General features: G+C 38.4%; 1 protein-coding gene across 2 annotated transcripts in view; it reads right to left on the reverse strand.

Moving 5' to 3' along the window:
• Window positions 1–2,144: 2,144 nt before the first annotated feature.
• PRSS12 (serine protease 12) overlaps window positions 2,145–26,455 on the reverse strand; it is a 64,907-nt gene continuing 40,596 nt past the window's right edge. For both annotated transcript variants that reach the window (XM_082652738.1, XM_082652737.1), the window contains 5 exons: window positions 22,109–22,314; window positions 18,223–18,301; window positions 17,378–17,500; window positions 4,369–4,649; window positions 2,145–2,625 (listed from right to left, as the gene is read on the reverse strand). In XM_082652738.1, coding sequence (XP_082508864.1) covers window positions 2,318–2,625; window positions 4,369–4,649; window positions 17,378–17,500; window positions 18,223–18,301; window positions 22,109–22,314 — 997 coding nt within the window. In that variant the 3' untranslated portion in view covers window positions 2,145–2,317. The remainder of the gene's footprint in view (window positions 2,626–4,368; window positions 4,650–17,377; window positions 17,501–18,222; window positions 18,302–22,108; window positions 22,315–26,455) is intronic.

A 26,455-nucleotide genomic window follows, 5' to 3' on the forward strand; every position in this document is an offset into this window, starting at 1 on the left:
CCACTGTTGGGAGCTCGAGTGGAAGTAACATGAATTAGTATTGTTGTGTAAGGTGTTTTTTGGGGAAAACTGTTATACATAAAAACCAGTTTACCCCTGAGGAAGAGAGCAGGGTCATTTAATACCACACAGAAGATTAAGGAAACTGCACGGTGAAAAGCTATGCACTTTATTTACACAGATGTGCACTGAACACGTGCATCTTTAAAACTCACACTTAACATTTAACAAGAAAAAAAATTAAGCTATAATAAATGCATATTTTATGAACCAAGCATTCTACCTCAAGGTTGAGCAAACTGCAGGCCATCTGTTAACTATCTGTTCTTTAAGTTTGCCAGCCTCTGGTGTAGTTAAAAAGCCAATATAAATGTTTGCATCAGCGCTGTAGTTCAGTTACAAGGATGGCCCGTGTGAAACTTTCAGGAAGATAAATTTTCTCACCTGCATTGCAGGTTTTTCCTTTATCAAAGTCATGAGTGTTTAGAAAACGTTTTAATGCTATTCTACTTGAACTGCATTGCAGTTCTGCAAAATAGTAAACTATAAAGCACTTTCAGGTTAGCACCAGTTGTTTTACATAGCTCAGAATTTACAAAAGGGATGCAATATGATACAGAAGGGAAAGGGATGGGGGTGAAGTCCCTCCATGGCGAGTTAGCCATTTAAGAGGATTACTTAAGCATTCTTAATCCTATAGTTTGTACTCACCGCTTCACCTTTTTTTACTACCTGGGATTTTGAGGACTCATGATAGCAGTCTACTCAAGTATCCTGAGAGCTTAGCTTTTATATTTGGGCAAAGATTTTGTGCTGCTACCAAGAATGCCCTGTAGGATACATAATAAGCAGCTATCCGTTACTCCTTTGGGAAACAGCCGGAGGGAAAACTTGCCTTTAGACAGGAGAACCATGGGTTAGAGGGGTGGGAGGAGATGCTCTTGTCTGCATTGGGACTCTTCCTGTTCTGGAGTTTGGATTCAAAACCTTTCAACAGCTGTCTCATCTTGGCCTCTGCCTCTTAACCCATTTGAAAACTAGAAATATTATAAAATCTTACCTTTTATAAATTGTCAATGAGGTGCATAGCCACCTAGCACATAAGTGGCATATGGATTAAACATAACAGTTATTTTAGACTTTCCCAAACTATAGACAGGGAAAACATTTTTAATAGTCTATTTTTATTAGATGGGACTGTATCAGGATAGTCTGCAGGTTTAAGTTAGTTACCAGAAGGTTGCAGTAGGTGGCACTCTTAAATCATGGTCTGGAAAACAGCATGCTGCTGAAGAAAAAACATTTTTTTACCAAGCTGTAAATTTGAAGTGATTAAAAGTAATCAAGCAGATTGAATTAGGTTGTGCATTAAACAGTTTGAAGGCATTCTTTATTTTGTTTTCAGGAATGCTGAAGTGTGCTAACAACATACAAGGTAGCTAGAATGTTTTTCTCTTTAGTTGCCATAGTGCTTGGTACAAAGGCTTCATTCAGGAATGTACTGTGACAATGATATTCCTTTCCAGTCAGTTTATAATAGAATTCCTTTATCTTTTTTGGCCTTCGATTTTCTCATGAAAGGCCAGAAAGATGTGGTCTGATATTTTTATCAGCCTAAGGAAAAAAGTCTGAGCTTAAAAAATTACACGAACAGAAAACAATGCCACTCTTATTTTGGGGGGGGGGGATGCGGTACGCGGGCCTCTCACTGTTGTGGCCTCTCCCGCTGCGGAGCGCAGGCTCAGCGGCCATGGCTCACGGGCCCAGCCGCTCCGCGGCATGTGGGATCTTCCCGGACCGGGGCACGAACCCATGTCCCCTGCATCAGCAGGCTGACTCTCAACCACTGCGCCACCAGGGAAGCTCGCCACTCTTATTTTGAGTATAGTAAAGACTATTTTTTTATGTCAAATGTAGGCTCTTTATATGAATATATACCATATTGATTCAGTTATAAAGGAGTTCTCAATCCAAATAAATGTAAAAACAGCCTGACTGCACAATCAATATACAATAATCTCTGGAGAATGCTGAGAAACAGGCAGAGACAAGACTCATGAGAATAATGAATTTAGTGTCCATTAAACTAATTTGGGTAGGCAACAATGCTAAATAAGGATAATCATTACTACACTGAGGTATCTGTAGCCAAAATGTTCACATCACAAATTCTCAAGCAGCAAAGGGGTGCACAGTTCTTACCATGAAACACAGAAACACGGATCTCCGTTCCCATTAGTTGGCATCTCAGCTAAATGCCAATGTTGGAAAGTTTCCAACAGATTCTCTATTATTTTCTTGAGGTTTCCATGAAGGATTACAGTTTGGTGACACTTTTTATCCAAGGTACAAAGGCTGAGACTTTGGTATAAACACCAGGGGAATCCTTGACCCCACAGCCATATCCCCAGGAGGTCACCCCATATACAACCCAGCTCTCTCCTGGCCGTTCACACATGAGTGGTCCTCCGCTGTCTCCCTGGCAGCTGTCCACACGTTTGTGTTCATGGAGGTTTCCAGCACAGAGCATCCTTCCTGTAAATCGACCCTTATAACGGTCTTCACAAAACCTCTTGGGAAGTAAGGGGATGGCTGCTTGTTGCAGAGTTCTTGAGTAGGCTCGTCCTATGCAGGCCAAATAATTGAATTAGGTGCCAGGTAAAGATGGTAGTGAAAAGAGCTACATTTAACAGTTTAATGAACATTTAATAGCCCTATTAAAATAAGCCCTATTGTGGCATTAGTGTAGTGATAACTATAAATGGTATTTTTTTATTGTTTGCACTTACCCGTACTCTAACCCTTCACTATTCTGTTTCTCAGTACTGCATTTTTTGAAGAATACTTTAGTAACGCTTACGGACTTGCCCAGTAGAAAAAGGTAACCTACAGAAAGCACATTTGTGCAGGCTTTAGAATTTATATTCTGTATATTGAAACACTGAGGGCGCATTCATGCTGGCTCTGTATTAGCAAATCCACTGCTCTAGGACTCATCTACTTCACTGACTTGAGGATTACTTATAAATAATTCTATATAAGCACATAAGGTGGCAATTACTGTCCTCAATAGAAACATGGTATTTCATAAAGATGATTCAGAAACAACATTCTTACATAGAAACAGGCTGAAGTTTAGCCACTTGTTAACATACTCTATTTACTAGTAAGCCACTCATTCTCTATTTAGTGGCTAAAATGTATAATTGATAGGTTCTCCATGATAGCCTTTTCTTGGATCTAAACTCCACATTATTCTCCAATCCTATTTACTCAACTGGAGTGATTCATCCATAATAAAATATTCTGTAAAATTTACTTTCTTTGTCATCTCTATTCAGATGTAGTGTCTAAAGGGAGGTGATTGATTCCCTTTCCTGATGAAGAAATAATTTCAACAGCTATACTCCTGCCTTCAGTTTGCCTCAGGTCAGCATAGCGTCGTGAGAAGGCATTTACTCTGACCTGATTCTATTATATCATTCAGGAAATGTTTCCGCTTTTTAAGGTTTATTTCAGGATTGGTCGCAGAGCTTTTTCAGTATTGTGTATCTGCTACAGATGTTCTACATTTTGCTGCTATGAAATAATGTAAGTTTAAAGCCCAGATTTAATGTAGCATGGGATAAAATGAAAACAAATACTTACATTTACTAAATATAACCTTATTGAAATTATCACCTGTAGAAATACTTATGTTCTTTTCAGTTTTAATTACTTTTAATGGAGAGCAGTCAACCCAATCATTTCTCCTTACTCAGTCATTTGTGAGTGGAGCACCTAATCCAGGTGAGACCTAGATGTTTTGAAGACCATCCTGAGCAAGCACTAGCTGATGTTAACTAGAGACAATACAGAAAGCTGTTTGCCTGGGAAGAGCACAAGCTGAACACTATCCTGCTTGGGGATGGGGAGGTGGGAAGAATGAGAAGGGGGTTGTGGAAGGAGAAACCCAAGTAAGTGAGCTGGATCCTTCCACTTGAACCTCAGCAGCTCTGATTTTTGTCTGTTCTTCATTTAGGAATTCTGCATAAGATTTACTTTGATAAAGGGCTCCATTACAAAGAAACCATCAAACACCAAAGCCCTTTGCTGGGGTAGCTACATCAAAGTCATTAGGAAAACTTTTTAAAATAGAGACAGCTAGGCCCAAGTCCTGAGTCGGGTCTAAGTTCTCATGGGAACCACAGTACCCTCAGGGTATGAATCCAGATTACACGCATGCATCTCACACTTGGCAGAATTTCCAAACAACTAAGCCTGAACCCCCTTTAAGATTTTGCTACCCACTGTACACTCAAATGTATGGATAATCCCAGACACAAGCAGGTGCCCAGATTTTAATTGTTTCTTTGGGTTATTTGTTACCTGTGTCTCCCCATCCTGTTATGTAACAATTGGAGGCTGTTTTCCGTGGCCTCTCTCTCCGGAGTGGCAAACAGGCTGGCAAAACGTGGCTGCTGAATCTGGCACATTGTTCTTCTGGTCCTTGTAATCTAACCAGGGCGATGTCGTAGTCACTGCTGTCTGGTCGATACTCCCGGTGAATCACAATCTGCTGAACTCCAATTTCTTCCTCAAACTCCTCCGGCACCAGAGTATGATAATCCCCAACCCGAACAGCATAGTTCCTAGTGCTGTTACCATACCTGGGGGGCAGAGAGAGCTAATGGGAGGCTTGTTTCAAATGTTGTAAATTGGTAACTGTCAGCCAGGAAGGTTAATAGAGATGCTTGTAAGTCTTTCTTCCAAATCATTAATCCCTTTTATAAGTTTAACCTTCCTTTCCTTTTCTCTGATCCCACTGCTCTCGGGCTCACACTCTAAACCCACTGTCATCACTTTTTTTCTTCATTCATTTCACTATTTAACCCAGGTTACCATCTGTTTTCTGAGAAGGAGCAAATGTGGAAAGTAAGGACTAATCACTAACCTGTCATTTCCCCACCATGAAAAAGGATCAAAACAGGAACAAAGAGTACAGGGCAAAATTACCATCCTGTGTTTGCTGTCATCATTTTTCTATCATTTCCAAGATTGTTAGTTCATCATGAAATTCCATGAGGGCAGAAACTATGTCTGATTTAACTCTGTATCCCCCAAAGCACTTAGCACAATCCACTTTACTCCCCTTTTCTGTGAACTGAATGCAAACCAAAACTATCTTCAGGGCAACATACATTCGTTATATGCTCTCATCTCTTAAATCTTTGTTCAGACATCACCTCAGTAAGACCTACCTTGATATCTAAAATTGCAACCCACCCTTGCTTGTGCTCCCATCCCCCAGCACTCCCACTATCCTTAATCTGCTTTACTTTTCCTTTTTTATTAAACACTACTTTCTAACAAATTATCTAACTTACTGTTTATTGTATTTATTGTTCTCTGCCTCCCCCCCCCCCCCCCGCCCCAGCCTTGAACAAAAGGTACTCAAGGGCAGGGATCTTTGTGTTCACTGATGAATCTTACACATTGAGAATAGTGATGCCAGTTAAGTAGGAATGCAGCATATGTTTGTTGATTTAGTGAATGAATGAATGAATGTTTATTTTTAATGAATGTGTCTTTTTTCCATAGGAACTATTCAATTAAAATAGAAATACAATATTTACTTGATTGACAGTTCTCAGCCTGTTTTTCAGCCAGCATACCTTGATTCTGATACATCTGCCTAAAGCAGTTTCTCAACCTCAGCACTACTGACATTTGGGACCAGATTATCATTTGTTGCAAGGGGCTGTGCTGGGCATTGTAGGATGTTTAGAAGCATCCCTGGCCTCAATTCACTAGATGCCAGTAGCATGCACACTCACATACACACACCCCAGTTTGACAGCCAAAAATGTCTCCAGATATTTCCAGATATTCCCTAGGGTGCAAATTGTCCCCACTTGAGAACTGCCAACCTAAAATACATCATCCAACCCACATCCTGATCACTTCCTCTTTCTCACTGAAGAGTATAGCACCTTGCTCGCTTCCCCTCTATAGCTACTTAAAACATTCTCAATGACTTAATTCCCAACACCTTTCCCTTTTAGTTCCCTAACCTCCTCAGCTGCAGAGAGTGTTTTCTCTACTTGATCTCAGCCCCCCACCTACAGCTCATACTCACCAAATATTACACATTTTTGAAGTCTTGATTTCAAGCATCTCATCTTGACAGTTTTACAGCTCTACTCATACTTAAGTACCTCCTATCTTTACAGTTTTACAGCTCCATCCACAGCTCTTCACCCGCACTGGACTTCAATCCATCGGCCCCACTAGTTTTTTCATGTCATTCTCACTCTGCTTATGACTTCTTACAAGGCTTGGATTCCATCATCACTCTTTTGCAAAAACTCTCAATCCTTCTTTCCCTGATCTGCCAAAACTCCAACTCTGGTTTCATCAACTCACCACCTACTTACCGCTAGCATCTGACTATTCAAAGGGAAAAACAAACATTTAACAGCTCTCACCTTAATTTTTTTTTTTTTTAATCAAAACTTCAATATGTTCCACTGGAAACGGGGCCTGTTCTTGAATGTGAATTTAGAGAAGTGGTATTCAAACACTGGAAGTTTCTAGTGACTGCCTATTTGAAATAACCTTTCATTTATTCCTATAACATTTCTGGAAGTTATAAGTTGCTCAAAGATTCTTATAGCCCTAAGTAGGGCTCTGACAACATTGCAATATATAAAGTGATTTTCTTAACTGTGTCAGCTCAAAAAACTGAACAATGCAACAAAGATGATTTAGCTTATACAACCACCTACCAGTGATCTATGAAACTAATAATTTCCTGTGGTTCCTTGAAATTCTCCATTTTCAACCTTAAATTATCACATATCTTTAAAGTTCAGAAGGCTTTTCATATATTGTACCTAGAGACTATCTTCTTATGGGTTCCACTTCAAACTTTAAGTTGAGGATTATTTCATATCCTGAAACTCTAAAAAGTAATAGTCATGAAGAATAATCAGATATTTAAATAACTCTCACTTCTACTTTCTGTGTATTGATACTAATGTATTATAAAAATTCAATATGACATTAATATATTCAGGTTTTAAAGCAAAACCCCAAGTGATTTATGTTTCTAACAAGAATAACTGTCAATGCATCCTCGAAAGTGCTGCTGAAATGTTTCATAAATCTTTGGAATGGAATTGAAGAAATTATCTCAAGCTTCACTGTCCAGTACAGTAGCCACATGTGGCTAAGGAAGCGCTTGAAATGCAGTTGGTCCAAAATGAGATGTGCTAAAAGTACAAAAATATGCACAAGATTTCAAATATTTACTATGAAAAAAGAATATAAAATATATTGTTTCTCTAGATAATAAGACTATCAGATATCTCAATTTTATATCCTATTTTGCAATGATATTTTGGATATACTGAGTTAAATGAAATACATCATATATAATGATATATAATATATCATATGGGTGAAGTTAATTTCACCCATTTGGTTTTTTAATCTTTTAATGTGGCTACTAGAAACTTTAAACTTATATACATGATTTGTATTTGTGGCTCACGTTATATATCTAGTAGATAACACTGGTCTAGAGAAATACTGTGGCATAAAGTAGGCATCCTATTTTTAAATTTTTCTTTAATGCAGTTTCTTGTGTTGCTTATAACTCTTAAGCTCGAGTTATGAGACATTCCCTTCATATGTCAACTTTTTATATTTAAGATAACTACACTACTGTTCAACCAAAAAAAAAAGTTATTGCAACAATATTTTCCATTCTTTGAAAAAGAGCTGTGACACAGCTAAAATAATCCTTGCATCTAAACTGGCTATATAAATACATCCTGCATTATCTAAAAATTGAGTCTTCAGCCAGTGAACAAAGAAACAGGACATTACTACAGCAAGGAAATTTATCTTTTAAATATCCCGGTTCTAAAGTCTTGGGAAATCTTGCCTGAACACGTCACTTCATGCTGGATTACTACAGCAGTCTGCTAAACGGCCTTGCTGCTCCAAGTTTCAACTTTTTCAAGCCATCCTTCACATTGCGGCCAGAGCAATGTTTCTATCTAATAATATAACTACTCTTCTGGACACCCTTCCAGATAGATACCCTTCACTGTCTACATAGTAAAGTTACAATTCCTTAAATGATAGACAAACCCATCCAAGAATGGCCCTTGTCCACCTCTCTGATACCACCCTCGTCCTCGTGTCTGTGTCCCTGTCATTCTGGCCGCTTGAAGAGGCATCTGACAAACCTGTCTTTATTCAGACTATTTGCAATATCATTCCCTCCACCCCTCATCCTAATATGGCAAAAACTGATTTTATCTTTCAAGTCTCAAGATCTCCTAGGAAGCTCTTCCTGCCCTCCCCGAAAGCTAGCCAATCCTTCTTTTGAACACTCCCAGTAGCACCGTCAGAGCGTTTATAACAGCTTTTACAACTTGTTAAGATGTCAGGTCTCCCCAGTTAAAGCTCCTTAAGTGTAAAGACTATGTCATGCTCACTTTTGTATCCTCAGCACCAAGCAAAGTGGTTTGCACAGAGAAATCTCTTAATAAATATATGTTAAATGACTTCTTTTGGAAGACACGTTCTGTTCACATACATACACTCTGATCCTGAGCTTACTGAAATGAGACCTCCTCTCACCAATTCCTACGTTATAACAACACCATCACAAAAGTTACTTTTTAAAAAAAGTCTCCACAAAGATCTAATGTTCTCATTAATACTGGCTGTTCATCAGAATCACCTGTACCACTTTTAAGAATACAAATGTCTAGGGGCTTCCCTGGTGGCGCAGTGGTTGAGAGTCCGCCTGCGGATGCAGGGGACACGGGTTCGTGCCCCGGTCCGGGAGGATCCCACATGCCGTGGAGCAGCTGGGCCCGTGAGTCATGGCCGCTTAGCCTGCGCGTCCGGAGCCTGTGCTCCGCGGCGGAAGGGACCGGAACAGTGAGAGGCCCGCGTACCTCAAAAAAAAAAGAATACAAATGTCCAGGCCACACAAACCCTGAGAACATTAAATTAATAGGGCTGATGTAGGACCATGGGTGATGCAAATTCACAGTCAGTCTGGAGAATTACTGGACCAAAGACTTAAAGGCACGGGCATAACACCCGCCTCTTCATGCCTGGAATTTCACTGTGTGAAGTAGGATGACTAACAGACTGCCATAACACAAACACGTACACATTCCATACTTATACTGTGTTCTCAGGTCAGGTAGATTTCAGCGGGTATTTTTGAGTATACTCCCAAATTAATATGCTCACCAAGCAGGAGTTGGTATTAACCTGAGAATAAAAATAAAATATTTACCTGACAAGAAGGAAAAATGCATCATTCTTGTTAGAATGAAGTTCCTTATTAGAATCTATACTTTTAAAGTCGTCCTGATTTAAGAAATGGACCAGCTAAACCCTAGCAGTGATTCCCACACTCCTTTCACTCCAGTTATTCTTAGAATAGATTTATGCTTGGAATTTGAAGAGCATCTGACACAAGACTGGATTAGTTTTCTAACCAAATATTTGTCTTCCAGTGTCACCTCTCCTAGTGAATGCGATTATATATATATATACTTCAGGGATAACACTTTGGCTGAGGTTACCAGTATGATTTTGCACTTTGAAATCATTTTCTATGGTTCTAGGCTTCTCAAGAAAAATATATCAAGGAATTCTTTTTCAATGCATTTTAAGGTCATTCTAGTTGAGCTTTTGTTATTTTGATACACTTTATTCAAAAACGCTTCTAAAACAAACATTTCAGGTTTTGGCTGACACGCCATTCAGTTGTTTGCTTTGCTGAAATGCTTTCAACTCCCCCTCAAATAAAAATTGGATGAAATTCCTGGACAAGTTTGAGCAAGAGAGGATCTGAGACAGGGCAGTTAGTAAAATCCACTATTCCAATTTCTCTGAGATTCTGGAATTAAAATAAACTACAATTAAAATTTTCTAGAATTGGAAGAGTTAATTCAGGTGACGGTCATTTTCTTTCTTTATAGATTCATCTCTTTAAAAAGACAGTATTTTACATCAGCCTGTACACATCTGCTACTTCTAGAATCTTTTTTTTCTCTGTTGTCTGGATGAAACTCAAAAAGTAGTTGACTGAAATTGCTTGTGTAAATGGTTCCAGTTGCTTATGGAGAAGAGACCTTCCCTGTAGAACTTCGCACTGTCCCTTACATACATGTAGTGTGTGTTCAGGAAATGGTTTTAGCATAGTTGATGGTATTGTGTATATCACCAAAGACCATGTTCTTAAGAACTCTACCATATACTAGGTCATGGTGGAACATATGTTAAGTACCGCACACATTTTGTTCTTAAAAAGGAGTCCCGGGCTTCCCTGGTGGCGCAGTGTTGAGAATCTGCCTGCCAGTGCAGGGGACATGGGTTCGGGCCCTGGTCTGGGAAGATCCCACATGCCGCGGAGCAACTAGGCCCGTGAGCCACAACTACTGAGCCTGCGCGTCTGGAGCCTGTGCTCCGCAACAAGAGAGGCCGCAATAGTGAGAGGCCCGCGCACCACGATGAAGAGTGGCCCCCGCTTGACACACTAGAGAAAGCCCTCGCACAGAAACGAAGACCCAACACAGCTATAAAGTAATTAATTAATTTTTTTTTAAAAAAAGGTAAAACTTTAAAAAAAAGAGGGCTTCCCTGGTGGCGCAGTGGTTGAGAGTCCGCCTGCCGATGCAGGGGACACGGGTTCATGCCCCGATCCGGGAAGATCCCACCTGCCGCGGAGCGGCTGGTCCCGTGAGCCATGGCCGCTGAGCCTGTGCGTCCGGAGCCTGTGCTCCGCAGCGGGAGAGGCCACAGCAGTGAGAGGCCCGCGTACCGAAAAAAAAAAAAAAAAGTTCCATTACTCTGTGGCTCATCTTTCTAATTATAATGTCTAATAATTTAGATATTTCTGATTTTCAGAGCAGCATTCTCTGACAATTTCCAGCTTCTTTGGTGATTCTAGGCAAAAAAGTCAAATAGATAAAATCAGGTAAAGCTATATTCTTGATCAAATCAAATTTGCAGAAGAATTACAGAAATGAAAGAATCCTTGTTTTGGGCACACTCTTTCCTCCAAAGTGGCATTTGTTATCAGAACAAGCAATTAAAAGAAATTAGTTTAACATTCAGGAATTTTTCTCTCAATTATATTGCCATACCATCATAGAGAGAGGGTCATTTTACAGTACTTGTAGTAATGATTTAAAGTAGAAAATAGTGGGAGTTCACTGGCGGTCCAGTGGTTAGGACTCCATGCGTCCACTGCAGGGGTCAGGGGTTCGATCCCTGGTCAGGGAACTAAGATCCTGCAAGCCACGTAGCATGGCAAAAAAAAAAAAAAGTAGAAAATAGCAAAAGCAAGCAATATTTATTGTGTAAAATTCATAGGGCAACTGCAGAAAAACTTAATTTATCCAAGTTTCTGCTTCAAACTGCCAGTGGGATACTGCATTCCAAAGTCTGTATTAACACTAGCAAAAATGTGAAAAATGGGATAGAAGGCCTTTAAATGGTGATTCACCAACTACCTCAGTTACCCTTGTTAACGTTGGCATAAAAGAATGTTTTGGACACCTCACAATACGTGAAAGCCATGAATGTAGAGCTGGATTACTAGAACTGTCAGCCTTCCAGTAAGGTACCCTCATCTTACAGAGACAACTCTATAGGAAATGAGTGTAACAGGATGGTGGATGTGAGTAACTATGTTCTGATCTCATCATCCGCAGGCCATCATTCCTAGATTATTCTGATATAAGGATTACATAAAAGAGTGACTACTCTGTGGGGGCAAAACAAATAAACATAAAAAACTGTCATCCCGTAGAATAAAGTAACACAGAAGGTGATAGCAATCTATGCCTATTGTTCAGAATGGCTATTCAAGAGCACTGGCCTACATCATCACTGCAAGATTTAGGCACCAAAGGAGGCCCCATGAACAGGAAGCTATTTTATATATTGAAGTCCAGTAGTTAAAGCAGCAGAGATACAAACAGAAAGGAAATGGGGGTGAGAGAGATAATTTCAAAATATGAAATCTAGGTCCCCTAGCAGTGGGTCTTAAGTTAGACTCCCAAGAAATCTAAAAACAGGTAACCTCTCAGAACCTGACCACATTGCTTCTGTAGTACAGTGTCTACAATTCCAGAGGAAAACTATTTTTTGCAAACTTCAGAGTTTCTGATGATTAAAGGAGGGTTGTTTTAATCCAGAGTCCCTGAACCCAGAAGACAAAATTTGGAGTTTGTTCTAATCACTGGTAACTCTCCTTATGGCTGTCAATAAACTTCCTGGAATAAAGATGTGAGTTGTAGCCTCCTTGGGCACTTCAGAACAAGTCTATGAAATCCGGTAAAGGTTACAAACCAAGTCAGATGAACTTGTAACACCTTTGCAAAACAATTTTCTCCCTACTCACATTAAAAGAGTCTTGCGGTCTATCCAAAGCACATCAAAAAGTTGCATATCATAATCTGCTCCTCTGTTTTTTAATCAGCTGTCTTTTATACCGCACAGATAATGGGAAGAAACTCAGAATGACGTATGGAAGGAGTTATCTGTTGATCTAGGTTTAAAATACCACCATCCTCTAAAGAGTCCAACATCCTTAAATATACCCACTACCCGGCAACCGAGCCCCACTTTCATCCTGCATCCATCATTTAGGAGGGTCTAGTATGTGCCAAGTAATACACGAGACATTTGGTTTATAAACACAAATGAGACCATTACTGACTTGAAGCAATAATCTAGAAGGCGCAGGTCAAGGGAGGAATAATGACATGTAAACAAACAAACCCAAACATGTACCTAAAAAAAAAAAAAAGACCTTTGAGGGAACTTAAAGGTCAGATCAAAGTTTTCAACCTCAAGTGGAATTTTTGGGCAATTTCCCGACTTTAATACTTTAAGCCTTGGACCCCTAAGTCTATAACTTTTAGCAGAGAAAGATTTACTTGAAAGAGAAGGAGTCTTGAACAAGAGGAGAAAAATCTAAACTGAACGTACTGAATTATTTTGCTTAAATTCTAAGCGCAAGACGGGCTTCTCCAGTTTCTCTGCAGTTTCCTACCTAGTTTTTCTCCACTAGTCAGTGGGATAAAATCATCCTGAATTCTCTACTTTTGCTCATAATAATCTTTGATTCCTTTTTGTGAACCCCAACATAATAAGAGCCAACATTCGTTTTGAATTTTACAGTTTATAGAATACTTTCACATACTTTGCAGATCATTTGTTCCTCACTGTAGAACGTTACTGCCTTCATTTTACAGATGAGAAAATTGAGGCTCCCAGAGGTTAAAATAATCCCCACAAAGTGAAACAATTAACAGTTGGAGGAGCTGGAACTGTAACCTTGGTCTTGATGGCCAGGTCCCAGTCGCTGGTTACACAGTACCAAGTTCTATTGATTTCTATCAGGGTCTCTACCTTCTCTCCCTCCTTTTCTTTTCTACCTTCTATCTTTATTACAATAGCCTTATAACCAGTCTCCCTCCAGTTCCTACCACAGTGGGTTTAATCACTTGGTAACATGGACCAATTTGAGTCACTCCAGGAAAAGGCACAGAAGCATGTATGCAAATATTTCTCATATAATTTGAAACCTGTTCACAGACCCCTAGATTAATAACTTTGCTTTCCCCCCTGCCCCCAGATCTATCCCATACATCTCCTAAAACTCCTCTTTGATCATATTTCAAGGCTCAAAAACCTTTCGTGGTTTCCCACTGCCTAGTGAATGAAACAGATTCAGCACCCTGGCATTCCAGACCTTTCCTGCTTCTTTACTGTAAGTCCGCTATATAAATTCCAGATCCACGATCCTAACTAATAACTGGCATCCTTCAAATATGCTGTATGCTTTCTTTCTCACCACTGTGCTCTCAACACGAAATGTTATCTACCTCCAGCCTCTACCAATACACGAATCCAGCCTCTTTGCTTGAACAGACTTCATAACAGAACTCACTCCTCCTCCCACATACAGCCCATCCCAGCTTTGTCTTGTGTTAAAGAAATAAAAAGGAAACAACAGACCTCTTTCCTATGTTAAAACGAAAATTACCTTTCATTAGCATTTGTGGTATTTGAAGTAACAGGTAATGAATTTAATCTGATTCCACACACTCTCGCCTTTCTGCTTGCCTTCCTTAGTGCACCATGTCACTTTGTCAGAGGATGGCACTCGGAACTGAGCACAGTTCTCTCTGTTTGATAGCGACAGTGCTTTTGCTCCCTACAACAGCTTGAGCACAGAAGAGTAAGCGTCTTGTTGTGTTGGCGCTGTTCTGTCAGGGCTGCCCAAGGCCGATTAACTTTGTGGGCAACCACATGGCATCACTGACTCTATTAAGGTTGCAGGATGCTAAAACCCATAAGGTCTTTTTCACGTGTGCTGCATTCAAGCCAGGTTTCCTGAACTAAAAGCAGCATTTTACTTCCTCTTTATTCCACATTAGTTTTTTTTTTTTTTTTTTTTTTTTTTTTGCGGTACGCAGGCCTCTTACTGCTGTGGCCTCTCCCGTTGCGGAGCACAGGCTCCGGACGCGCAGGCTCAGCGGCCATGGCTCACGGGCCCAGCCGCTCCGCGGCATGTGGGATCTTCCCGGACCGGGGCACGAACCCGTGTCCCCTGCATCGGCAGGAGGACTCTCAACCACTGTGCCACCAGGAAAGCCCTCCACATTACTTTTTTATTAGAATCAGCCTACCAATATTCTTTGCCACCATGGATCCAATCTTCTAAGATATTACGTGTCCCTCCCAATCTCCTGGCATCAAAAATATGATTAATTTATCATCAGTGTCCCGTTTCAGTTTAGTGATTAATATGTTGAATAGGGCAAGGATAAGTATCCTGTTAACTCCATTATATCCTTCCTCATCATCATTCTTCAAAAGTCCAGACCACATTCTATTCTATCCAGGAGCAAGAGGGTCTTAACCTTTAACGTTCATGAGAATCATCAAAGATGCTTGATAAAAATGTAAACTCCTGGGTCTTAGCTCCAAAGATTCAGTAGATCTGGGATAGGGGCCCAGAAATCTGGATTTTTAATAAGCTGAATGTATTGGGTTGGCCAAAAGGTTCATTCGGGGTTTCCTGTAACATCTTACAGAAACACCCGAACGAACTTTTTGGCCAACCCAATACCTAATATTGCGGTGAAAAGACCACACTTTAAAAATGGTGCTCTAAACTTTTTTTTGATCCCATATGTCTCCCTCCTCTGGGTTCCTGTAGCTGCATTAAAAACTCATGGTACCAAGGGTCCTATCCGTCTTATTCTCCAAGATATTTCTAGTGCATGGCACATTCCTGGGAACATTACAGGCTCAATAACTTTTTGTTAAGTTAATAAATGAATCTTTATTGTCTGTGCCATTCATGTAACACAGGACTATATTAAACCCACTGGTATACAGGTGAACTCTCAAACTCAATTATTACCGCAGAAATGACAAAGGCTATGTAAAATACAGATTTGTGTCTTCTGCAGCACCTTGAACATGGAATATTACTCTATAATATTTATCAAAATAGATAAGAGGAAGTGAATAGAGATTCTAGAAACAAAGATACATGAGAACTTGGCAAACAACACAGTTGACATAAACCAGCTGGTAAAGAATGGAATGTTTAGTTTTAAAAGGTACTGGGAAAACTAACTATCCATAAAGAAAAATATAAAATTAGGTCCCTTCCTTATACCGTATACCACACACACACACACAAAAAAACTGTAAACAGATTAAAAATCTAAATAGGAAAAGCAAAATTGTAAATTTTTTTTTGTAAAAAACTACCATCTTCATATGGGGCTAAAGAAGAATTTTTAAAATAAGATATACAAAGCTTTTATAAGACTTTAAAAATTGACACATTTAAATATATTAAAACATCTTCATAAGAAAGAAACCTTAAACTAGTGAAAGGACATGCCCCAGATTGAGAAAAGTTATTTGTAACACATAATAACAAAGATTCTGTACAAAGAATATATCCCAAAATATGTTTAAATTACAAAAGACAATCGAATAGAAAAATAAGCAAAGGATGTGAACAAATAATTCATGAAAGAGGAAGACACTAATCAGGAAAATAGAATTAAGAAGAAATCTGAAAACTCTAAGACTGGCAAAAATTGAAAATGTTGATGGTATCAAGTTGGGGTAGGGATGTGAGGAAACAGGAACTTACACATTGCTCTGATATAAACTGATACAGTTACTTTAGAACATAAGTTGGTAGTGTCTAGTAAAATTGAATGGCACCCATACTCCAGGACCCAGCACAATGCTCCCACATGTCTGTACCAATGAGACACATAATGGATATCTAATGCAACATTGTTTTTTAATAATGAAAGAATGGAAACCACCTAACCTTCCACCAGTAGGAGAATAAATAAACTGAGGTTGGTTTCGTCTTACAATAGGAGTTAACACTCATATGGCAGTTAAAATCTACATGGATGGATTGTAAATACACAATGAAGCCATATATTTTCACATATGATAAAATACAAAACAAATTTTTGGTTGTAACAATTTTTCAACACTATGGTACATGTTTTACTTAAAACATTTTACGAGTATTTTTAAGTACACAGAATAGTGAAACCCCTTGTACTCATCACCTTGATTCAATAACTATCAATATTTGCTAAGCAATGGTATACATTTTTAAATACTAAAATTTATGCTGAGGAAATGGCCATTAGCCAGAGCCCACAAAAGAGCACAGGACAAGGAGAAAGGACCACTAGGTTCTAGTGCAGGTGCTGTCACCATAAGCAGTGTGACTCTGGCACACTGTATCTCTCTGCATATCTTCCCCTCTGAACTGGGAAAACTTCAGATTGGGCTGATAAAATGCCTGGGACAAACGGAAATAATCAGGATGCAACCTGACAGGTACAAATAGAGAAATCTAAAAGACACAGAACACCAAGAAGACCCAAAGTTCTAAAATTCAAATCAAAACACTAAACCTGGACTCCCTATTCCTTACCATTCATAATCAAATAATCTGAGGTCTCTTCTAGCGATATGGGGATATGATTTCATCCTCAGATATGTTCTTGGGGGAAGCACAAACACAGCTGCCTCCCCTTCAAAAACCGATCTTGTCTTCTCCTTAACTCTAGAGTTTGCTTTAACACCAGGTAGCAAGTAGCTTCCTGAGAGCTCTGTTCGCTCCTGATGTTACCCCCTCACTTCCACAGTGCCGCTGGTAGAGACAAGGAAGGCCTACAGCCTGGCTCTGACACCCCAAGTTTCTATCACGCTGTAGAGCAGGAAGGGATTGGAAGAACTGGCAAATAAGAGCCAAACCGAGTTGTTTGGAAAGGTGGACACATACCTCTTGAAGCAGTGTGCTGCTGTAAGGACCCAGCAGCTACTCAGGAGTGTGGCCCCACAAAGGAGTCTGCCATCTCCATGGGATGACTTGAGCCGGAGGGACACTTGCCAAGGCCAACCACCCCTAAGAAGAAAGTAAGCCACTCATCAATACCCATAAAAGGCCGAAAAGCAAGGACAGTCATCCAGCAAAACAAGGACTTAGAAGGCTTGCAGGTGGGAGGAAAGAAGTAAAAAGGGGACTCTAGGATGTAGACTCCCTTCCTCCTTTGAGAATGAATATTCCTACAACTTTGAGCAGACCACCCTGAAGACTTGCCTATAGCATGTGTATGCATCCCACCAAATTCTGACGTTTTTGGAAACAATCTGTGTCTTCTTTATATTTCATGATTTGAAGCATATTTTCTCCCTCACCTAAGCAGCCTGAATAAGTTTTTTTTTTGTTTTGGCTTGTGGGATCTTAGTTCCCCGACCAGGGATTGAACCCAGGCCACGGCAGAGAAAGCACCGAGTCCTAACCACTGGACCGCCAGGGAGTTCCCTGGAAGAAGTATTTAATAAGCAAAGCACTGGTTTTTCACTAGTAAATTCAACAAATAAAAAAATTATATTAAAATGAGTCAAGTCCAAAACAAATATATTCTAAATTAAACGAATTTGTAGTTATACATTTTTTTCAGATTTCCTGTTAAATTAGTTTGTTTCTGCCACATAACTTTTCAGCAACCCATCTATCTCATAAATCAGGGGATAGTGATTTGAAGAACATGGTCTATATAAAGTAAATATAAGTCAAAGGACAGTGAAATTATCAGTGTAATCTGTATTTGAAGAACGTTTTACCTTAAAGAATTTTTCCCACCAATGATCCGCTTCTGCCGACGGTGCAGTAATCTCAAACCACAAACAGATAAGAGAGACTCTGAAGCAGAAAGAGGTTTTTAATTAAACTATCATATTGCTGATAGTGGGGTAAAGACACAAGTGACACATTCCTGATGCTTAGTGACACATTCCCCTGATGCTTCCTCTATTTTAAAGTGCTTTTTCTCTTCAAATTATAGGCTATTTTTCTTACAATAAAAATTAAACTTTTTAAAAAATTTATTTTATTTATATATATTATTTATTTTTGGCTGCATTGGGTCTTCACTGCTGCACATGGGCTTTCTGTAGTTGCGGCGAGCAAGGGCTATCGTTGCAGTGTGCAGGCTTCTCATTGCGGTGGCTTCTCTTGCTGCGGCGCATGGGCTCTAGGCACGTGGGCTTCAGTAGTTGTGGCTCGTGGGCTCAGTAGTTGTGGCACATGGGCTTAGTTGCTCCGCAGCATGTGGGATCTTCCCAGACCAGGGATCGAACCTGTGTCCCCTGCATTGGCAGGTGGATTCTTAACCACTGTGCCACCAGGGAAGTCCTACCTTATAATAAAAATTAAAAGTTGTTTTCTCATTTAACCAAGGCAACAATAATTTCACAAGTAGACAAGGAATTTTATGAGGTTTCCTACAATCAGCTCTGTAGAGGTTTCACAGGCTGCTGAATGATTTGGCCCTGTCTAGTACATCATCCTTGTGGTACCCACATCTCTTCCTCTGCTGATTATAGAGATTGTTCGGGAGTTCAGAAATATTAAACAAGAAAACTACAAAAGGCAACAATGCTCTGAATTATTTGATTTTCACAGACAATGCTCTTCCAAGCCACATACACAAATGTAACTCATATGAGCAAAGCACATTCCCAGGATGAAATTCTGACATAAATTTACATTTACTCATATAGCATGTTAATATATGGAAAGGATTTACTAAGCCAATTTAAGTGGCAAATTGTATTTAAGGATATATATAGTCAAACTTCTCAAGATAACAGAATTCTGTCAAAAGCATAAAAAAAGAAGAGTTAAACTAAAAGTATATGAAAAGGTGGTGTATAAAAGAAGAGTAAATAAACTATGACTAGCTTTAAAAATAATTTTAGAAAGTAGGAGAATCTATATGGGGATACGCTGTTTCTTTGGTTAAGTACACGTGTATAGAGTATAGATATATACCGTTTTTCTATCTGTTTAAGAAGAGAAGGGTAGGAATTGTGCCAAGACCATGAAAGTCTAGTCAGCACTAATGTTCTCCCATAATAACCAGGTAGAAGGGAGCCCAATATGGAATCAGCACTAGTTATTTCTTCATGGAGAGAGAGGTTCAACAATGTGTACCAAGATCATTAATTTGTCAAAGGATCTCAGAGACGTGCTGTCAAACCTTAATCCTCATCTCTTAGGTTACGAGTCTCTACATGACACTGCAAATTATAAGAACCAGAAAAACAGAAGTTTCCAGTAATGTTCCAAGTCAGGTCAATGTATATAATGCCATGACAAGGAATGATGTAACACTGAGCAAGCAGAACTGGAAGTTTACATCATTCTGGAGTAAAGAAGAAGATTGCAAGAAAGCAAAATCTATTTAAAGCCATAAAACCCATTATTATAAAAAAATTATAAAGTAAAATGAAATTCATTTATAAAAGGATCCCATCAGATGACCAATAACCACTGGCTTGGGTTTGAATCACCTTATAGAAATTATTGGGTCTTGAGCCTCCACACAAAGTCAACAGGTTAATAATAAACCAGATTCAGTAATCCAGCTGGTCTAAGATGAAATTTTTTTTTTTTTTTTTTTTTGCGTTACGGGGGCCTCTCACTGTTGTGGCCTCTCCCGCTGTGGAGCACAGGCTCTGGACGCGCAGGCTCAGCGGCCATGGCTCACAGACCCAGCCGCTCCGCGGCATGTGGGATCTTCCTGGACCGGGGCACGAACCCGTGTCCCCTGCATCAGCAGGCGGACTCTCAACCACTGTGCCACCAGGGAAGCCCTAAGATGAAATTTTTTAATTTCAGATATGGTAGCATTAAGACCATGGAAAGGTATCAAAATAAGCAGTGCTGCACCTTTGGAAGGCATTAAAACAAATGTATTAATAATGAAGAAATAAATATGGTATTTCATATTTTAAAATAGGTTTACATAGAAATATGGTAGAACATTTTACAATTACTGAATTTTTATGCTTTTCTGCTGCTTAAGAAATTTTCCATAATCCAAAGAATTAATTATGTTCACTTTGTAACTGTAGTTTAAATTATTGGAGGGAATTTAATACATTAAATTATAGTCAATACTTAGGAAAAATTGGCTTACCAAATCATATTTATGTCATGTAATATATATGTGTGTATATATATTATATATATATAAAACAAAGCACAAAGGGTTATAAATATTCTTCTCCAGACTCAAAAGACCCTCAGATAGTGAAGAATCATATTAACAACATCCAATTTATTTATTGCATTGTCTTTAATGGTTATTAAAAGATGTTAGAAAAAGAGAATGCTCAGATACAGGTGCACTTGATTTTTTTTTTTAATTAATTAATTTATTTATGTATGGCTGTGTTGGGTCTTCGTTTCTGTGCGAGGGCTTTCTCTAGTTGTGGCAAGCGGGGGCCACTCTTCATCGTGGTGCGCGGGCCTCTCACTATCGCGGCCTCTCTTGTTGCGGAGCACAGGCTCCAGACACGCAGGCTCAGTAATTGTGGCTCACGGGCCCAGGTGCTCCACAGCATGTGGGATCTTCCCAGACCAGGGCTCGAACCCGTGTCCCCTGCATTAGCAGGCAGATTCTCAACCACTGTGCCACCAGGGAAGCCCTAGATGCACTTGATTTTAAGAAAATCTTAAGTATCAAACCATGGATTCTTAATCCACATAAATAAATGACTGTTCTTTTCATAAAACATAACCATAGTTTTCTCCAAAAGAGCTAGTTTTCCCCCTTATTCATTTAAAGTTGTATTTGTTTCATAAAAATTAAACTCAGAGCTTTTAAGAACTCTTCTATTTATATATGTATGACACATCCATTACTGTATTATACTAGAAGATTACTTCTATTTTCCTTACATTTTTATTTTTATTTAAATTTTATTTATTTATTTGGTTGTGCTGTGTCTTAGCTGTGGCAGGCGGTCTCCTTAGTTGCAGCTCACGGGCTCCCTAATTGCAGCAGGCAGGCTCCTCAGCTGCAGTTCGCGGGCTCCTTATTTGCGGCATGCGAACTCTTAGTTGCAGCATGCATGTGGAATCTAGTTCACTGACCAGGGATCGAACCCGGGCCCCCCACATTGGGAGCACGGAGTCCCATCCACAGCGCCATGAGGGAAGTCCCCCCTTACATTTTTAAATTTCAAAGAGTAGAATCTACAAAAGATAATTTTCTTTTTGCAATTAATTTTAAAAATTATCCTTGCTGTTTAAGATATTAATAAGAGTGGAAGAAGTGCCCTTCTCTGATTCATCTTTAAATTTTCATTTCTTCTTTTTATGAAGCAAATATAAATTCTGAATCTTCAAGAATACCAGCAGGTTTGATAGTTTTATTACATCCAGAGAAGGAACGGTTAGAAATGGCTAAGAATGTCAAAACGGGACAATCTCAGAGATTACAAAATCCTGTAAATCCACTCCTGCCCCTGAACCCTGCTCTCCCTTGTGAGTCCCATCCAGTAAAGTTTGTCAAGAACCACTGCCTCTAAATACAAGCAGAAGGAACAAGGGATTGAGTATATTCTTATGGAGGGGAGTTTCATTATCAAAGTACTGCTCAGAATAATGAAGTGTGGCTTTGTATTCTTTGACTTGTATAGGCCCCAGAAGGTTACGTACCTTTATTACTGTTACCTGATGCTTTCTTCTCAAAATAATCACAAATAACTCCTGCATCTTCACCATGGCGGCAGTTGTGTCTTCCAATATCTTGTTTGATACAGTCAGCCAGGGACCTCTCATTTCCTGTGCACTTCACATTATCCACGTGGATGGGTCCTTTTCCTTCCCCAAAATAAGCCATGGTTCTTGCTCTGGCAGGACCCCTGGAAACAGAGCATTCTTGAGGATGTGGAGAATCAGTCAAACATACAATTGAATAAATCACAACATATACCCTCATTCAATTATATTTCTTAACTCATACATTAAAACACTTATTTCATGACTCTGTCAAAAAAAAAAAAAAAGCTTGAGCGTGTAATAACTATACATTCTTTGTTTTCATATCTCAGAACTTCTTGATTACATCTTAGCTCCTACTAAGAAAGTCACATTTAATGGCATGTCAAAAATTTATGGTAGTCTTAAACTCTAGTTTAATCAGGAAAAAAAATCACCTCAAAATTTTCTACTCCCTTCCAGAGCATAATACTCTCTTAAAGTTGGTATAGTAAGACTTCCCTGGTGGTGCAGTGCTTAAGAATCCGCCTGCCAATGCAGGAGACACAGGTTTGAGCCCTGGTCTGGGAAGATCCCACATGCCGCAGAGCAACTAAGCCTGTGTGCCACAATTACTGAGCCTGTGCTCTAGAGCCTGCAAGCCACAACTCCTGAGCCTGCGTGCCACAACTACTGAAGCCTGCACACCTACAGCCTATGCTCCACAAGAGAAGCCACCGCAACGAGAAGCCCGCGCACCGCAACGAAGAGTAGACCCCGCTCACTGCAACTAGAGAAAGCCCGCACGCAGCAATGAAGACCCAACGCAGCCAAAAATAAATAAAAATTAATAAAAAAGAAATGGGTACAGTATTTCCAAGAAAATTACGAGAATTAAATAATTACCTAGGGAGCTAAGAATTTTTAAAGCCTACTTTAGAAGTACAAAAGCACAATTTTTAACTGAGAAAGAGAACACCAGGAATCATGAATAGAAGGCAGACTTAATTTGGTATATCACTTTTCTTTGGTTTCTGTTTTTTTAAATAATATATTACTTCTTTTTAAATATCCAAATACAAAATCTTTTTAGTGAAATATTTCAAACTAACACCATATTCAAAACTCAGCTCCTGCTAAATTAGTGACATAAGAACGGAAAAGTTTTAAAGTTTGAATTATAGGAAAATTATCCTTATAACCTCAAGTTAGGGAAAGACTTATTAAACAAGATACAGATGTATACCTTAAATTAAAAGATTGATAAATTCAACAAAAATTAAATTAAGAATGCCACTTTACTAAAAAACACCCACAGGAAAGTGAAAAGATAAGTTTTAAAGTTGACGGATACATATATATATATACGTTGGTGGATGCATTCTCTGATAGAGGGACATAGCATACAATATACAAATAACTCTCAAATTTCATTTATAGAATAAAAAACCAACAACCTAATAGAAAAACAGGCAAAAGACAGGTTTTAAATCAAAAGAAACTATCTTATTAAAAATGACAATATGAACCAGATTTCTAACATTAAAATATTCTACTTAATTAAGATAAGGTTATTATACTTTCCTTATAGTTATGCAAGGAACTCAGGCAAAGTAGTTTACTGATATGAATTATCTGAGGAATTTGCTTGAATAATCCTCTTTCATCAATGATACCTGGCCTCACATGCTTGCAGTTGGCAGTACGCTCATTTCAAAAATATACCCCATCATTTCTTCTGTATTGGTAACTGCTACTCTGACATAAATTGCAAATAAAAATAAGATTTAACCCATTAAAAATGCTTACAGTCATGGAAGATCAAACAGGTAACTCTAAAGTTACTCTTTTTTGAATCTGAATCGACATTTCTTCAAAGAAGATATACTCATGTCCAACAAGCACATGACAAGATGCTCAGCATCACTGATTATCAGGGAAATGCAAATCAAAACCACAGTGAGACACCACTCATGCCTCCTAGGATAGCCATTGTCAAAGAGGTGGACAATAAAGAGTGTTGGTGAAAAAAAAACTTTTGTATCAATTTTGATAATTATATTTTTGTTGAAAATGTACAGTTTCCTAGATAATTGTTCATTTCATCTAGATTTGCAAATTCATTAGCTAAAAGTAGTTCATAGTATTTTACAATTTTTAACCCTCTGTGTATCTGTGCTTATATTCCTTTTCTCTAATGTTTACTTGTATTCTCTCCTTCTTAATCAGAATTGTCAGGAATTATTTTATTAATCTTTTTAAAAAATGGAAATAATTGCTGATATGTGCATGCGTAATGTAGAGCAACTTAAAATTCAAATAGGTATACTTTGAAGAAAGTTAAAAACTAATAGCATCCTGAAACTAATATCCCAGATGATTCCCATCAGTTTTGGGTGTGAGGATGAGTAGAGATAGAAGGTAAATAACAGTATGCTAAATCTCTTGATGTATTTCAGGAAGGGGAAGTTACAAATAATTTTTGAAATTGGTAAGAAAATATGCCAGTATGTTTGCTAAAATTTTTTTCAAATTTCTAGTAAAACAACAAGAATGCTGAAATTCCAGACAACTAGAGAAAGGAAAGAAAGAAAATTGGATTGTTTGCAAATCAGAAAACCGAAGATTACACAAAGAACACAAAATAAAGCATGATAAATAGCATAAAAGTAGATGACAGATGGAAGTAAACATGTAGAAAATAAAATTAGACTCATTAAATAAAACAAAAGGATGATTCCTTAGTAATTTACCAATCAATGCACAAACTAAAGAGAATGCACCATTTTAGATATATCAACAAGTAGAATTAGAGAACATTTTAACTAATGAAAGTACATAATTAAAGACATTTTCAATGATATAGTGAAATCTAATAAATTTTTTTTGACTTTTTAAAAAATAATTAAGGACTGTGTCACCTACAGAGACTTCTCACTGGACTACAAGCATGCAGTAATTCATAGCTAAGAATTCCAATGAGACAATAGGCTCTAGTACATTAGTCTTTAAACTGAGTATCAAGTGCTCCTGGGAGTAGGTGATGACTTTCCAAGGGATATAAGGACTTTATGGGAACTGATATGCAGATCATCAAAACCCACGTGTATTCTCTCCTAAACTTGGTCTTGCTAAAGTCACGGTCAACTTCTCTTTCAAAATTTCCCTTTTCCCACTGCGCAAAACAGAGGTATATCTTTCACTCATCCCAAATCCAATCACAGTGCGTTGCTCCAAGATTTAAAAGACTCTAAAGTGGCCAAAAGAACAATTCAAAATAAATTTTATCCAAGGACCAAAAACCCAACCCCTCAGTCTAGGAAATGGAAGCTTTGGTCAACTTTTCTTTCCTATGTTTAATACTTATTTATCAAATTTTATTTTTTGTTGTTGTTTTTAATTAGTTGTGTACTAGAAATCATAAAATTCTGAGAGGAACTTGTTAGAAGAATTTAATTTCTCTCTTTCTCGCTCTCTCCATGTGTGTACACACACACACACATACACACACATTTTTAAAAACAGGACATTAGGATTCTGTGGGGAAAGAAAATTTAAACCACAATTTCAAGGAGAAAAAGGAACTATGTAAAATTTGTGAAGGTCAAAAAAGAGCTTGCTCATGTATTTTTTAAATGAATGACAGAGTATCAGAGCACTATATTTATATTTTATTGGATATAATTAAGAGTGAAGTAACTGTTCTATTTTTAAATGTCATATACAAATATGCCAGAAATTAAATCCTTTGCAGCTATTTAAATGTAAGATAAAAATTAGATATACTTAACTTTAGGTCTCTACTAAGACAATAGGGGTACATCATTTTTTAAATTCTTTTAAGGGATACTACTCTAATAAATACACAGTTCAAAAACAATGTCATATTGAAATACATGCTAATGGATTCACACAAAGTTCAGATAGAATGGAATTTCCATCATGGCTATTTAGTCTTTCTTAACGAGGCTAACTGATAGCAACACATTCTCTCTCAACCCTCTAAAAACAATGTGCTCATATGCTAGACTTTGTCAGACATTATGTAATACATCATTAAAGAGTGCCTTTTACTTTCTGTTCACTCTAAGCATATCTATGTTAGTTACCATTCATGTTCCTGGTTTTTATTACTTCATTTCTGTTTCTCCCATTATGAAAAAGCTTTCTAATGCGACTTTGATTCTCAGTGTTTCCAAGGACTAATCCTCAAGTGTGATATAGCTGGCTGGGGGACAGTTCTCTGGAATTCTTATTAATAAGACTCAAGCCTTTTGACAGTTTCAAAGTTTTCTGGGTTGATTT

Source organism: Grampus griseus, assembly GCF_964374135.1.
Source record: "Grampus griseus genome assembly, chromosome: 4".
Classification (NCBI taxonomy): Eukaryota; Metazoa; Chordata; class Mammalia; order Artiodactyla; family Delphinidae; genus Grampus; species Grampus griseus.